Here is a 15,771-nt window from a genome sequence, read left to right on the forward strand (position 1 = left end):
CTAAATCCAGCCAAAAGCCGTGGCGTTTGCCGCAACTGACTAATTTTCGTGCTAGACGCCTCTCGTTCTTTACATCTCTTGTAGAAGTGCCGAAGTGTTTTCTATTCTTCCATGGAAAACGTTTTTGATTCAAGACTCCACGTTGATGTTTAGTTTAGCCCGTTAGTTCTAGGAACAACTCCCCAGTTTTTGGTTAATTCAGCCACCGCATGTCCAGATTGTAGCCCCACTGCAGCGACCTCGATTCTAAACGCGGTCTAAGCGCCAACATTGTGAAAAAAAATAGCATGTTGAAGTTTGATGTCCCACGATCTGCTTCTTCTACTCCAGCCAATGGGAGACTACAACTGGCTTTCGTTTTCATTCACTTGGGGAATTGCCACTTGTACGGGTCGTATTCACAAGCAAAATGAGTCCAGCAAAAGAGCTTCCGGCGTGGTATCACCGCGATCCGCGCTCTAGAAGAAGCTCTCGAAGAGATGGGCGAGTATCTAGACGAAAGAACGTTCTTTGACAAAGACGTTTCGGATCCGGAACCGGACTCTTGATGCTGATGATGACACGCCGGCTGTACGCTGCGAGATTAGCAATCATGATTCGGACTGCGGGTGTCCGTCGCCAGATGCATCAGATGACGACGTGCCCGGAGAGGTCATACAATGGCCCCGACGCTGATGATTACTACCGTCTCAAAGAATTACGCAAAGAGAGGGAAAATGGACTTGGTTGAAGCAAAGGAGGGGTTTGAGTATAAGAAGAAATGCTGTCTTGACGAGGACGTCGTAGTGAAGAAGATACAGGGGGCCATCAAAGCCGTGAGAAACGCCGAGAGCAGAGAAGACGCCTCAGCGCCTTTCAACTCCGTCGCCAACACACAATTCCACATGTACTGCGTTGATCATGTCAAGCACTGCTTTTGGGAAAATAATGACACCAAACGTGTCGAGTTTCTCTACTAGGTGCCTGGCAAAGGGCGTCTAGTCCTTGTCTGATTACGGCACAAAGAGAAAGCAGTCACCTACTAGCGACACGAAAATTAGCCGTCAGATCCATCTCGCTAGCAACGAATGCGTCCCATTCGAGGAATGGGTACCTCCCAAAGAAAACAGGCCTCAAGAATACAGGAATATGAATTCACTTTTCAGTGCATCAGCAATGATTGGCCTGATAGCCACTGTTCCGCGAGTTTGCCTTCCTGCATGTCCCCGTTGGACCCGCGGGCTCCCAAGACGTCTGCCATGTACGGCGTTCGTTACGATTTTCCATGGGTGAAGAAGAAGAAAACTAATAGGCGCTCCGTACCTGAATCAATACGAGTGGGAAAATGCCACAGCCTATGGAAGCTGGATAGCACATGACTGCAGGAAACTGTGCTACCACCTAAAGAGCTGCATAAAAGTAAAGAGAACCAACATTCTTCCGACTTTACAATCGAGAACAAGTTGAATTAAAATCATCATCTATTACCCAGCCACTGGCTAGGCATATGTAATTTTTTGTTTTCATGTCCCATCTTACTGTCGGTCATTCTTCGATATGATATCCTCTCTTGGAGTTACCTGATGGGAGCAGTGTATTTTCGAATGATGCAAATAACCAGAGCTAACTGACTGTCTTTCCCCTTCTCCTCGATCCTATTCCTAGTTCATCAGTTCATAGGATCAGGCGGCGAACTCCTCCAACAAGCAATCAAAAAAATCACTTATTCTCATGGGAATTGCAGTGTACATCTCCCTCGTATATTTCTTGCTGAGAAGGCTGCAATTTGCCTTGGAGCAATGGTAAACAATGCTTCTCCAGCATTTTCAGATGCAATATCATTTCAAATTTGGACGCTTCAAAATCAAAATCAAAAAGCTCGAAAACTCTTTTCATATCAATATACTCTCAACCCTCGGTATTTTGAGCAGAATATTTTCAAATCTGCCACTTCATCTAGGTAAAGTCTTGAAAAGTAAGCTGCCCAGGAGAGAACACCTCACTTTTGGGGAGCTTGTGCCTGTTTCGCCACTCTGTTTGCCTAGAACAAACAGATATGGGCTGTCACACATCACCACAAATAGCATTGTTACCTTTGAATATCCTCCTTTGGCAGCATGGCTCAACGAAGAGTTGGACAAAATCTTCCCAAAGGGTCATATCATAGAATCGAGCCAATTTTCAATTTCATCACATCTTCAACCGAGACTTTGAAAGTGGTGAGTGCAAATCACTTTACCTGCGGCAGTCCGTGTCCAATATTTCGGGCGTCTAGTTGATGCTTACCTGTCAACACGTATCCCGATATTCCACGTGCTTCTCAGAATGCGGTAGCGAGCTGCCGTCGGTCCATTTGTCATAGAGTCAGTCATCTGAGCGTATCTGCCGCACATGGGACGCAGACGAGCGCCCTGACTTGATTAGTGGAATGAGTACTTTGCAATCAGTCCCTGATTCGGAGCTGGCCCAAGGCAGAGTTGGATCCGGCCTGGCTCCACTAGTATCCGCGGCTAATGCTACTCGAATTCACTCGGTGTAAGTGGTATGTTCATGGTTAGCCTACAAGTCTAGAAGCGCCGTTCACACCCTCATCCAGGCCGTGGCTTACAACCGGCCGCTGAAGAAGTTTCTAGAGCCTTCGTTGCGGTTGTGCAATCAGCCTCCAGCATCGGGCATTTGCAATTGGATTGGATTCAACATGGCGCGGGGCGGTGTGCTAAACTAGCTGCTTCTCGGGCTCGGGCATACGAGTAACGTTATCGGGTTGCACTGCTAGTGTAGTTCTGGCAATACATGGACGTGGTCATCGTTTCTGATCCATTCTCATCGGTCCAACCTCGACGTTAGGCGAACTAGCAAGGGCTCGTTGGTAGGTCGATACGATACTCGTGTGCGTGAGATGCTAGTAGCCGCCACATACCGCACAGGAGCTAGTGTTTACTAGCCGCTGTATTGGATGGGATCTAGTGAATCTGGAGACGCTGGCCATCGAAGGCAATCGAATCAGGAAAGAGTTGTTCTATCGAGTATATTCCTTGGGCTCGCTTGCTCAAAGACGACTATTATCAGTATACCCCCTATGAAATGATGTATTATTCTTCTTTCTCGCTGAATTCTGCAATATTAGCAGTGGTAGTAGTCATGCTTGTTGAACTTGTCTGTATAAGTAGTATAACACTCATCATGCCCGTAATGGATGTAGTATTCATTCCGACCTCTCTTCCAACATGTTTCGACATACGACACAATACCTTGTTTGGATGGACCACACCCGACATGGCCTTTATACCGTTCAAGAATGAACCGAGTTAAAGTAGTCGTAATAGCAGGAGGAGTAGCACTCGGTAGTGCAGGATTGCCGTATGCCGAGTCAAAATATAGCGAGGACCACTCCCGTCTCGCGCAGAAATCTTGTCAGAAACCAATGATACATGTCTGCGTAGCACTCCGCACTCGGCATAATCGCAGCACCATTGTACTTATTCACACCACATGCCCCGAAGAATTTAAGCATGCCACTTCTGCGGTAGGGATGAGTCCCAGTAGGGCCGCGATCGGGCTATATCATCTGTATGGACGTGGGGAAAGATTGGCGCCTCGACAGTCCGGATACTGTGCACGAAGCGCAGGGCAAGCAAAAGAAGAACAAGTTGTTTCGTGCTGCCGGTGCTGGGTATTCCAGCGGCAACAGCAGAATGCCGGCGCAAGGGCGGCCCCCACACAGTGCCGCAGCACACGGCGGAATGGGGTTGCCTATCTGTCAAGCGAAGGGCGTAAAATTGACAAGTTCATGTCGACAGCCTGCTGGCGCTATGCCGCCAATCCCTGCCTCTGCCTGCCCCGGCTCCGGCTGAGGCTTGCTCCACCGGCGCAGGCTCATGACTCTGTTCTCACTGGCTCCAGCGCCATGCCGCACCGCTTATGGGGGCCACAAAGCCCGTTGGAGATGGGGCTCTTTCGTCTTGTGTATGGAGGGCCCTTGCTGGGGATCGCGTGGATAGCAGAACCGCCTTGGTACGGGCTCGGTAGGCCACCGATGAACAAAACTGGCACCGGATCCGCCTTGCCTCGAGCCATGCTTCTCTTATTATTGCAAACTCGAGAGCAGCTTCTTGGAAACCCCAACACCAGGAATCCAATTGAATCATTGTTTTCCCCCATTGCAAGTTGAGCCTGGTTTTGATCGTTGGTGCTTCGTCACAAATTGTTAGCTGAGAACCGGAGCAAAAGGTGGGACGGTCATCTGGGGCAACTTCTCTTGTCTCGGTCGATTCGTCGTGACCAAGTCCCTGCGCGCCCTTTGCAAGTCATTCTGCGGCCTCTGGTTGGATGCAAGCCGCACGCCTTTCCTTCTTGCTTGGAGTAAGACGGCGCGCGCCCTTTCACATAAACTACCAACATGACCTCCATTGACGAGCTGGACGAGTATGTCAACTGGGACAACGCTGGGGCAGCTGCCTATCCCCCTGTACCTAACATGTCGTCTACTGGAAACCCTGCCGACGACGACATTGGTCTCGTCCTTGAAAACGTCAACGAGGATGACTTCAGTTTCTGCGCTCTGCAGCACTTTGAGCACAACAGCTTTGCACAGGTGCCAGGAGTCACCGAGTCTACCCCTTTGGACGTGACCGAAGCCTTGCTTTGGGAGACACCAGAGAACCCCTGTGCCCACTGTGTCTTGGGCGGATACGCATGCAAAAAAATCCGAGAGGGTATTCACAAGGGCTACTGCACCAGTTGCGTCGCTCTTGGGCTCGAATGCAGCTTTGGAGGCGTCATCCCCGAGAGTCTGAACCCCGAGTCCACCAGGCTTTCCTGGTCTTCCACCGAGATGCCCAACAACGCCATCACTCAGGAAGACCTGATCAACATCCAGCCAGTGAGACCGCTCGGCACCCCTTCGTTCCTGGACTTGATGAATCTGCAGACAACAGGTCCGATGGAAGATAGCATGGCCAATGCCAAGGCGGGAACTCCGCCCAAGATTGGAGCAAGATTCTCACGGGAGTCGGTCCGCATTCTCAAAAACTGGCTGTCAACCCATAACAGACATCCTTATCCAAGCGACGAGGAGAAAGAAATGCTTCAACGCCAAACTGGCCTCAACAAAACTCAAATCACTAATTGGTTGGCGAATGCGCGGCGACGTGGCAAGGCTCAGCCCCCTCGGTCCACCTCCCCCCACGTTGGTAACCTGTCTGCTTCCATCGATATCCCGCGGAGACGAGCAACGCCGGCTCTCGAAGCCATGAACCCCCTTCAGCGTTGGGAGCACTCTCCTCCTGAACATGAACCGGCTTCCGTGACAGCCATTGCTAGGGCTGTGACAGCGTCGTCGTCGTCTGGGATATCCTCTGGACTCAACAGTCCTTACAGTTTCAACTACACAGATGATGGCTCCAACAGGTCACTCTGTAACCAGTCCTCTGCTAGCAGTGTGGGAACATCTCACTCAAGCGGTGGCTCCCTTGGATCTGCCTTCTCTCATGGCTCTCGCAACTCTTGGGGCTCGTTCGGCTCTGCTCCTTTCGCTTCCAAAGCAAGACGGCGAAGGAGGCGAAGGGCAGCGCCCGGCAATGAGGGAGGTTCGACCAGCCTCTCTGTTCCTCTGAAAACTTTCCAGTGTACCTTTTGTACAGAGACTTTCAGAACCAAGCATGACTGGCAGCGCCACGAGAAATCGCTTCATCTGTCGCTGGAGAGATGGGTGTGTGCACCAGACGGTCCTCGGGCTGTCAACCCGGACAACGGGCTACTAAGCTGCGTCTTTTGTGGCGAAGTTAACCCCGACGATGCCCATGTAGAAACTCACAACCACTCGTCATGTCAAGAGAGATCGCTAGAAGAGCGAACCTTTTACCGAAAAGATCACCTGAACCAGCATCTTCGACTGGTCCACAATGTCAAATTCATGGAATGGGCAATGAAGCCTTGGAGAGTAGCAACTCCCGAGATTCGGTCGAGGTGTGGTTTCTGCGGCATTGTGATGGATACTTGGACAATCCGAGTTGACCATCTTGCGGAGCATTTCAAGACTGGTTATTCCATGGCGGACTGGAAGGGTGACTGGGGTTTTGAAGTACCTGTGCTAGACATGGTCGAGAACTCGATTCCTCCCTGTATGAGACCACTACAGTATCCTATAGATCAGATCAAGGCGTCTAACTTTTGAAATATAGATTTGATTCATCATGAGCGAAAATCCCCCCTGCCGTATAATGCCAGCCAATCGCCGCCGGAATCGCCCCGGAATGCCTACGAGTTGATTAAGCTGGAGCTGGCCTACTTTGGCAGCAACTTTTGGGATACGCACGGCCGCGCACCGACCGAAGACGACTTGACGCTCGAAGGATGTCGTATCATTTTCGCTTCCGAGTTGCTGTCTTTACAAGGCATTGCGACACAAGCCTCGTGGCTTCGTGATATTGTCATGAACCAGGCGGCAATTGTTAAACAGGCTAGGTTTGGTCCTCTCCGTGGTGCGGCAGAAAACAGGCTTCAGACCCTGAAAATTAATGGCAAGGATAACTTGTTCGAGGAATGCCCCATGGAGAGGCAGCTTCACGAATATGTCAAGGCCAAACAACTACTGGGACTAACACCCATGGACGACGAGCTTCAAGAAGAAGCACGCAAGATTGTGGGAAGAATTGAAGAAGTGTGCACTCACCCTTCTGAAGCAGTAGCCAACTGGCTTTTGCGACTAATCACAGCATCGACAAAATGGCTCGAGGGATTCCGTCGACGTGCGCATCTGCCTCGAAGCGAAGACGTCCAACACAAGTTTATCCGGTCGACAGATCCGAACTCGATCGACTCCACAATTCACAACTATTCAAGGCTGGAAACAGAATTGGCTGCATTCCTCAGAGCAGAGCGCACAATGGGCAGAGAGCCCACCGATCATGAGTTGCAGCGGCAGGCTCGTATGATAGTTTATGAATTCGATGATGGATGGAACCAGACTGTGGCGGATAACCATGAGTGGCTCGCAGCTTTCAAAGCACGGAATCACCCTGATAAGACTCCTGGCTCAGTTTCATCCAGCTCACCAAAGGCTCACCGGGTGATGACCAGCAAACCAACCGAGAAAGCACAAATCTCTCTTTCTACTACTGCGCCAAACCCCTTTTCTGAGTTTCAGGCTCGGCTTGACGAGAATGGCAATCACTTCAGGTCATTCCAATATTTCCTCAACGATGCCAACTGCTACCGAAGGCTAGAGAAGGAGCTCAGGAGGTGGGTCGTATCTACCATGTCGCCAAACAATCCGAACCGGCATGTGCCCTCGGATGAGGAGTTGCAATACCAAGCTCGGTGGATCTTATATGACGAGTGAGTTGCTGTGGATTTCCCTTTAGATGAGTCAATATTAACAGCAGTGCAGTGATGATCCGTGGAACTATACCGCAGCCGACAACGCAGAATGGCTTCATCGTTTCAAGCGAGACACAGGCATAATTCAGGACTCTGGTCCCGGTCTGCCACCAGGCTACGCATGGGCGCTGGAGCAAGGCGGAACAGGCTTTGCGCCGCCATATGCCATTCTTGGAGATCACGACCCTGTTAACAATGACGTCGAGGTAGCGATGCGAACCGGGGCCAAGGCCTTCACGGCGGGACACTCGGCCGTCAATAGCTACCTGGAAGAGCTGACATCGTCTCCGAATCGCAAACCAGCTGTTATTTTCTGTTCTCGTGAACTGGAGTGGGGTTTGCAGCAATATTCAAAGGCAAACTTCATCGACACAGGCTTTTTGCCGTCGGACATGGCGTTGAAAGCCAAGGCACGAGAGATTCTCAAGACTGAAACAACCGCCGCAGATGACCCTGTCCTTTTAGATAAATTCAAGACGTGGTTAATCACCAGGCTGCCACAGTTGGCATCTGGAGAGCCCATCCAGCAAGAGAGCAATGCTATGGACAGCCTTCCCTCTGCTGTACCTACGAATATGGACATTAATATCTCTGATGCTGAGATTGGTGATATCCTCAAAGATATGGATTTTGACTTTGGGTTGGGGACCATGGAGGGAATCGAGCATGATGGAGGTGTCAGCTTGAACACGACATTTCCTGGAGAGTCGGACCCTTCAGTGCATGAGATTGCAAATGACGATGTTTGATGATGGATGAAGAATGGCGCTGATATATTTTGTCTCTTTTTCCTTGGTCTTTCTGTTTTGCCATATACCACTCTTGCATAAAATGTATAAACAAAGATGAGCATTTATAGTCGCATTTTTGGGCAACGTATGAGGTGTTTGGATTTTTTTGCACAAAGTTTGAAATTTGAAGATGGCATGAGAAGCAAAAGGAGGATACATATACGCATTAGCAATTGAAATCTGAATGAAACTAGAGAGCTTGGACAAATTGATGATGAAGAGTAAAGAGGAACAGATTTGGAATATCGAGGTAAAATGTTCAACGTGCGAGCCGTATGTGAAGCGGTCTAGCACCAAGGCAGGTGCGATAAGAGCAGATGGGAAACTCGATGAAGGCTCGCACGCACGCTTTTGCAGTCGGTAAAGCCTTGGTAGTGGTATTTGTCACAGACCCAGATGTAGACGACAAATATTACTTGCTGAAAACAGGCTATGCTATCATGATCTTACGTTTTACGCCTTACTCAGCTCCGTCAGCTATAAGCATCCCTACGCTCGCTCGTCTCTCGCTCAAGATATCACGAGACGTCGCTGTATGAGGCAAATCCGTGTCTTTGTCAAGGCTACCCCAAAAGAATTTGTATTTTCAACCGATACGACGAGTGTTGCTATAGATGGATAATCATGGCTCAGAATAATTTCTTTTACCCGAGGTATATATCACATCACCTCCCCGGTCAGCCCACGCACGACTGAAAGTTGGCACTGAATTTGTAAGTCAGGCCACCTAAGCTCTGCCTATCTGCGTTATAGTGTCAATTCCTTTAGGTAGCACGAGGACTGTGGAATTAAGCTTGCGCAGCGATCAAGTGAAATAAGTGGAAACGCAAATAAAGGTAAAATTCCATAAACTGGGGCATGGGACGTTTGGAGCGTATCTGACAGCGGCTCCTGCGCCTTATTCTGCGCGACTCTGTAGTTTACGCTTCCAACCGACCAGTATACAAGAAAGAAAAAGATATTTTGCCTCTACTACGAAACATGGGAAAGATACATATCGCACAACTGGTAGAGGTAGTAAAGCACGCATGCAAAGCACTTGGTGAAGTGCCGAGCTAATAATAACTCAACATTGAACCCAAGTTGGCATCTATTTCAGTCCAAATCCCCCGGGCGCTCGCAGCCGCTATAAGCTCAGCGCACGGGCTCCGGCTAGCATCTCGGGCGCTAGTTAGCCCAGTGTCTAAGACACCAACCGGCACACGCAGCAGGCTGGTAGGGATGCAATGGCCGTTAGCACTGACAAATATAGCAGGCTGATGCAGCTGATGCCGCGCGTTAGTGGGCTCGGCCAACAGCATTTGCTGAAGAAGAGTCTGGCGACTCAGTCTCACGTTGCTGCGCGGTCGACGTCGGAATCATTGGCTGGGACGATGAAGCCCGCCTCTAATCGCCTCTAATCGCCATGTCTCTGCCTCGGCCTCCGTGCCAATAAGCCATGTTCCACCAGCTCGCCTACAGGCCATTTGCACTGGTAAACACGTGCCGCAAGCCCGATTCCGAGCTGCGGGTGTGCCGCTCCAATAGCTCTTGTAGCCTTACCTGCTTCCTGCTTCACTTCACCCAGAACTTGTTGTGAGGCCTCACCCTCCTTGACCTCTGAGCTGGGCCCTTTGCGTACCTATAAGAGGAGAGGAGAGAATTGCCGCGAGCTGTCGGATATACATCAGGGCCAAGGCGAGGATAGAGAGCTTGAGAGGACAACATCACCGTCTCGTCTCACTTTCGGGCTACTTGTTGATCCTGGAGGCATGCATTGTCCTACCTACATACATACACGTACCTTGTGCTTCAACCAATGCACGCGCTTCGGGTTTAGACTGCGATGAGCCTCAATATTTGACGACTCCTCCTCTCTCTCTCTCTTTCTTTTCACAGCACTGACAGACGAGGCATCTTCCGCCACCATGCCAACCTACCTATGTCACGGATTTCGTTGGACTCGCAGGCTAATTCGCATCTTCGTCATCCTTGAAGATCTGGAAGACGCCGCGCCAGATTGGATCGTCGGCCGCGACACCTCCGCAATCATCCTCGAACGCATGAACACCAAATTCGATTACCTGCCTCAACGTCTTCCACCCCAGCCCGACGAAGAGCAGTCTGAACAGTCCAAGCAGCAGTCCGAGCCCCAAGAGGAGCAGCCGCCGCCAGAGCAAGAAGAGAAAAAGTTTGTGCATCAGGATGATGACTTGACCGTGCCGCCATCTCGTGTCCCCGACAGCGAAGACAGTGTCTTGGTCAACCAGACATCTGCGGTGAAGCTGTTGGAGGAGCACGACCCAGAAGAAACTACCATCTCAGCGCGCCCATATGCCTATGTCGCAGACCACGTTATCCGCATAGATTTGAGCGCCGACGTCTTGCAGGAAATTGCCAACTACGACGCTCTGGTCAAAGAAAGGAATGAAGGCAATTGGTTCGAAAGGCTCCGCGACGAACTGCAAGCTGGCGCCTCCATCGGGTGGTATGTAGTTGTCAATGGAGATGAAGAGCGTGCCGTACCTGAATACGACGACGAAGACGATGAGGAGAGCGATGCGACGGAGCAAGGCAAAGGAGGCGACGATGGGGAAAGCGAGGCACAGCCTGAGCAGCTGCGAAACAAGGATCGCTCACAGGCGCCCAGATTAACCGACCAACCGCACTCTCTGCGACACAAGATATCTCGGGCTGGCTTACGGCGTCTATTTAGCAAGAAGGAAGCCCCTGAGTGACGGATGAGCCGTATCTTTCTGCGCCTGTTGAATGGCCCAAGGGCGGTGCTGGGGTCGCCTGGGAGAATGGCCGTTTGAGCGTTTCTAATGGACACGATGAGTAACATGTAACTATTAAATTGTTATCAATTTATCATGATAATGAGTGCAGCAAGATGACTTTTAATACTACATGTAAGTTGCGACTAGGAGTTCTCAATTGGGTTGTGAAAGCCGTGGAACGTAGGAGCATTTTAGTTGTTAGCGGATGCTGCGACTTACCTCGACTAAGCCTAACTGGCACGTAAATCAAAGCAATACAACCTGTAAAAGCATCACACGAAAAAAAAAGTAAAAAGGAAGCCATATCGCAGCTTATAAACATACAACACTTTATAGCATTCTTTGAAGCCGTGTAAGCGTCTTCGGCGGTTCGGTAGAAGCAGATGACGTCGCCCCGACACTGTCACGTGTAAGAGATAATAGGAGCTGGGAGAGCTACTAGTATCTATCGCGAAATTATGGCAGGGGGGCATTTTTATACCAGGAGCCGCATCTTCTCCCTCAAACACATTTCGGGATCGCCAATTCATTCCCGTATTGGGAGCGAATACGGAGATCTTGAGAGGGAGGAATCAAAGAGAAAAAAACAGGAAAAGGGAGACGGGGGGGAAAACGAAAAGAAAAAAGAAGCATCAATCTTATAGAGACAATCTATTGCTTTTACAATCGCATGGCGACCGCCCTCGACAGCCAACCACGCCCTTGCGCACATCGTATAAGTCGCCTCCTTTTATAACGAATCCTCGCACCCAATGGCCTACCACGTACACCGCGATGAATCCCCGTTCTTTGCCCAGACGGGGCAGGAGCTCAACCTCGACGACAGCGACATCTACGACGAGGAAGACGAAGAAGATGACGATCTGCGGTCCCAGGTCGGTGGTGGCAGTTCGGAGACGTTCGAGATGGTCAGCAGCACGGGCAAAAGACGAGAGGACCAATACACTATAGGAGGGGGAGGGGCCAGCCACAGCAGCGAGCGCCTCGTGGAAGGGGACTATGTCGATGCCGGGCCGTCAACTTCGGCGGCGGCTGGGAGAAGCGGCCGTCTGAGCGCCAGCTCCGTGGAGAGCTTCCAGCTGTACACGCCGGACGAGGAAAAGACTGTGAGGCGCAAGTTTGACCGCAAGCTGGTGCTCTTCGTGGCGCTGCTATACATGCTGAGCTTCCTCGACCGATCCAGTACGTTGCAAAGCCGCTCCCGTCTACCAATTGTAGTTGGAAGAAACTGACAAAAAGCTCCAGACATTGGCAACGCGCGCATCGCCGGCATGGACGAAGACCTGCAGTCCGACCCCCCTCGCGACAACTGGTACGAGTGGGCTCTCGCCTCCTTTTACATTGCATACATTGCGTTTGAGTGGATGTCCCTCTTGTGGAAACTCGTCCCTGCGCACATCTACGTCTCTGTGCTGGTCATGACGTGGGGGATCACGGCGTCGCTGCAAGCCATTACCGTCTCGTACCCGATGCTCATTGCACTGCGCGTGCTGCTGGGCATAGGAGAGGCTGGGTTTACGGGCGTTCCATTCTATTTGAGCTTCTTTTACAAGAGACAAGAGTTGGCTTTCCGCACAGCCATCTTCATTTCAGGCATGTCTCCTTCTCCCTCCACCTATTTATCGTTCTAACATGATCTTCTTCAGCCGCACCCCTCGCGACAAGCTTCGCATCCACGCTGGCATGGCTCATTGTCAAGGTCGGCCACCTCAGCCCCATCGCCCCTTGGCGCCTCCTCTTCCTCATCGAAGGCTTTCCCTCAGTAATCGTCTCCGTCATCGCCTGGAGCGTCATCCCAGACTCTCCCCAAACAGCCCATTACCTCACCAGGCGCGAGAAGAAGGTTGCCCGCCTTCGCCTCCGCCATGAAATCCCCTCAGCTTCTTCGTCAAAAGCCAACAAAAAATCAACCAGTCTCAAGGCCAAGGAGATCCTCTCCGTCCTCCGCGATCCCATCGCCTGGATCACGCCGGCCATGTTCTTCCTCACCAACATGGCCTACTCCTCCCTCCCCGTCTTCCTCCCCAAGATCCTCACCGAAATGGGCCACGACAATCTCACCGCTCAAGCTCTCAGCGCGCCTCCTTATCTCCTTGCCTTCCTCATCGTCCTCTTTACCGCCCACATGTCCGACCGACTCGCCACGCGGACCACGCCCATCGTCTTCCACGCCCTCTCCTCATGTCTCGGCTACACCATCCTCGCCTTATCCAACGTCCTCCACATCCCCCCCTTTCGTCCGCTACCTCGCAGTCTACCCCGCCGCCATCGGCTTCTTCAACGTCGTCACGCTCGTCATCGCCTGGAACATCAACAACCAGGCCAGCCAGAGCCGTCAGGGGGGCGGCTTCGCCCTTATGCAGGTCATCGGCCAGTGCGGACCACTTATCGGCACGCGTCTCTATCCCGATCGCGATGCGCCGTATTATACTAGCGGCATGCGAACTTGCGCAGTGGCCATGCTCAGTGTGGCCGTGTTGGCCGTGTTGCTCCGCTTCTACCTAAAGCGTCAGAATCGCAAAATGGACGAAGCTGAGAAGGAGAGACAGGCGGACGGCTCTACCGTCGAAGAAGAGGGCCTGGTTGTGCCTGGAAAGAAGCGAAGATATGCAGATAAATTCCGATACATGCTGTAAAGATGGCAGAGTAATTATTGGTTTGGTGTATAGCCCATGATGTTGGTCACTAGAGCTTGGAGTTGGTGGAATTTTGGTTAACTTTTCTCTTGGATATTTACGAGCGTTATGTAGACAGACAGCCTCTACACTCATAGCATGAGCATAATACCTATTTTTTTCCCTATTCTATAGACCGTCACGTCTTTCTTCGTGCCTACTCTGCCGATAACATCCCCACCGCGCCTCTATGAGCTTCGACTGCGTCATCCGTGAGAATGAGGAGCACCGCCCCTGAAATTCATCCATTTAGGCGCCTCATATCGGCTCACGCCGTCCCTCCACCAGTCCTCATTCGAACACACCTTGCGTTCTGTCGAAAAGGTTCCGTAGTCCTTTTTTGGTTCTTCTTGGCTCGGGAACATATCCTGGGCTACCCTGCGATGGCGAGCTCTCCACGCTTCAAAGATGCCTCGGTCCTGTCGAGTCTGGTGCCTCCACTTCAGCCGGGCCATATTAAGCCTCTGGCTACCTTGTCGATAAAAGTCGCTGGCCCATTTCCGTATATCGAATCTCGGACGCTTAGAAAGGGAATTTGTCAGGCTGCGGAGAGAAAAGGCGGATGCCTTGCGCTTGGACTGCCTGTGAGGGTCTCCATGATTCGCGGGTGCGCTTGACGATCTAATGGCAGGATCAAGGCTCTCAGCCTGATTAGTGGCTTCATGGATGCCATCAAGCTGGCCTTTTATATGTTCAGCACTTCCTCTAGTCAGTCCTCCCTTACTCTTTGCTGAAACCGGAGTAGAAGGCAGAAAGTGCACTCCGGCAGGACTCGGCTGCTGCGAGGCGGAGTCACTGGGGAGAACCTCGGCGCTTTCCGACAATTGGTACCTGTTGTATGATGCTACTCTTGGCCGAGCCTGGCCCTGCCACTGAGAAATGGCCGCGATTGCATCTTCCCTAGCTTCAGGAGGAGCGGTGTTCATGCTCTTATCGAAGTCTCCGTCTGACGACAGAGTAGAGCGAAGATTCGATAGTCGATCATTGGCTCTGCTGAAGCGAGACAAGTCCGTAAGGCTTAACTTGTTTGGACGGAGCATTGATTCCGGAGACTGAACTCTGTTAGATGCATGACCTTGGGAGGGGTACGAAGAAGACGTGTTGCGCAGGTAACGGTTGATATTCTTGATATCATCTGTCAAGGACGGAGAGGGATCCGAAGTATCAAGCCTGAGCTCATCAATTAGCCTGAGAAAGCGGTCACTGCTTTGCGATATGACTTGAGGTGACGACATTGCAGGGCTGCTGAGCAACGAAGAGTCATGGCCGTCGCCGTCTGCATCTTCGCTGCTGTGAGGGGCCGCGGGCGATTTGATGTCTTTCCACTATCGAGTATTATGAAGACCGCCTTTCCCCGTGCCCGGCAGCATGGCGGACTGGTGCCAGTATGGAAGAGACTTGATGCCCCAGGTCTCAGAATCGGCAGGATCAAATTCTAGAATGTCTTCTTCCTCTGTATCTATGGCTGTCGGGTTTGGCTTGGATCCCTTGCAAGACTCTACACCATCGTCATCGTGGCCTGGCTCCGTCTCGGCCGGCCTTATTGCTTCAGAAGGGCACGATTGTGGCTGAGATGGAATTCCGGAGCGGTTGAAATTGAATGGGCTTGGGTGTTTGTGTCCGAAGCTATGGCTACCAGGAAAGGCGACTCCAAGAGGAGTAGGATTGCGGCGTGAAGGAAGAGTTGAGTAATGAAGCATGGTGATGATGCTGGCTGTGAAGAAGAAATAATTGTGCTATGAAGCGAGAAAACCATACGAGCTCATAATAGTATTGAACAAAGGAGATTAATCTGGTATCTGGATTAATCTGGCTATGCGTCTGCATTTAAAGCGGATGCGCGTTGAATCCAAGCAGGGCAAGAGCTTCCTCTGTTTGATACAGGTTAACATTGTTCGCGAAGGAGCAACTCGGGCAGCCAATCCGGTGTTGCAGTTTTGTTTGAAGTCCTTCCTATATAAGAACAGTTATTGACCCCGCTTTTCAACCGATGGGTTCAATTCTACAACTGGCTTCATGGTCTAGTGGTATGATTCCTGCTTCGGGAAAATAACCTGAAGTCCCCGATTCTTCAGAATCGCCTTTGCAGGAGGCCCCGGGTTCGAATCCCGGTGAAGCCCCATCTTTTTTTTGCGCTTTTTACAATTCTTATTCTTGGCATGTCAAAAGAGACAGCTCTTCTTTTTA

General features: G+C 51.2%; 7 protein-coding genes and 1 non-coding gene across 8 annotated transcripts; 6 read left to right on the forward strand and 2 right to left on the reverse strand.

The window, feature by feature from the left end:
- Window positions 1-659: 659 nt before the first annotated feature.
- Window positions 660-959, forward strand: TrAtP1_001239 (uncharacterized protein; the record flags this gene model as incomplete). Its single annotated transcript, XM_066110904.1, has 1 exon — window positions 660-959. One exon carries the CDS (start codon window positions 660-662, stop codon window positions 957-959), a length of 300 nt encoding a protein of 99 aa, XP_065966977.1.
- A 3,419-nt stretch (window positions 960-4,378) lies between these two features.
- TrAtP1_001240 (uncharacterized protein) lies at window positions 4,379-8,108 on the forward strand (the record flags this gene model as incomplete). The annotated part of the gene is made up of 3 exons (XM_066110905.1): window positions 4,379-6,101; window positions 6,162-7,317; window positions 7,370-8,108. The coding sequence occupies 3 exons, from the start codon at window positions 4,379-4,381 to the stop codon at window positions 8,106-8,108; spliced, it is 3,618 nt and encodes a 1,205-aa protein (XP_065966978.1).
- Window positions 8,109-10,057: 1,949 nt separating this feature from the next.
- TrAtP1_001241 (uncharacterized protein) lies at window positions 10,058-10,867 on the forward strand (the record flags this gene model as incomplete). The annotated part of the gene is made up of 1 exon (XM_014086201.2): window positions 10,058-10,867. One exon carries the CDS (start codon window positions 10,058-10,060, stop codon window positions 10,865-10,867), a length of 810 nt encoding a protein of 269 aa, XP_013941676.1.
- Window positions 10,868-11,661: 794 nt separating this feature from the next.
- TrAtP1_001242 (uncharacterized protein) lies at window positions 11,662-13,343 on the forward strand (the record flags this gene model as incomplete). The annotated part of the gene is made up of 3 exons (XM_014086200.2): window positions 11,662-12,091; window positions 12,155-12,502; window positions 12,556-13,343. The coding sequence occupies 3 exons, from the start codon at window positions 11,662-11,664 to the stop codon at window positions 13,341-13,343; spliced, it is 1,566 nt and encodes a 521-aa protein (XP_013941675.2).
- A 25-nt stretch (window positions 13,344-13,368) lies between these two features.
- TrAtP1_001243 (uncharacterized protein) lies at window positions 13,369-13,545 on the forward strand (the record flags this gene model as incomplete). Its single annotated transcript, XM_066110906.1, has 1 exon — window positions 13,369-13,545. The coding sequence occupies one exon, from the start codon at window positions 13,369-13,371 to the stop codon at window positions 13,543-13,545; it is 177 nt and encodes a 58-aa protein (XP_065966979.1).
- A 245-nt stretch (window positions 13,546-13,790) lies between these two features.
- Window positions 13,791-14,819, reverse strand: TrAtP1_001244 (uncharacterized protein; the record flags this gene model as incomplete). The annotated part of the gene is made up of 1 exon (XM_066110907.1): window positions 13,791-14,819. One exon carries the CDS (start codon window positions 14,817-14,819, stop codon window positions 13,791-13,793), a length of 1,029 nt encoding a protein of 342 aa, XP_065966980.1.
- A 90-nt stretch (window positions 14,820-14,909) lies between these two features.
- Window positions 14,910-15,284, reverse strand: TrAtP1_001245 (uncharacterized protein; the record flags this gene model as incomplete). The annotated part of the gene is made up of 1 exon (XM_014086199.2): window positions 14,910-15,284. One exon carries the CDS (start codon window positions 15,282-15,284, stop codon window positions 14,910-14,912), a length of 375 nt encoding a protein of 124 aa, XP_013941674.1.
- Window positions 15,285-15,594: 310 nt separating this feature from the next.
- Window positions 15,595-15,704, forward strand: TrAtP1_001246. The gene has a single exon. It is a non-coding gene; the product is annotated as a tRNA-Pro (tRNA).
- The last annotated feature ends 67 nt before the right edge of the window (window positions 15,705-15,771 follow it).

Source organism: Trichoderma atroviride, chromosome 1 (assembly GCF_020647795.1).
Source record: "Trichoderma atroviride chromosome 1, complete sequence".
Classification (NCBI taxonomy): Eukaryota; Fungi; Ascomycota; class Sordariomycetes; order Hypocreales; family Hypocreaceae; genus Trichoderma; species Trichoderma atroviride.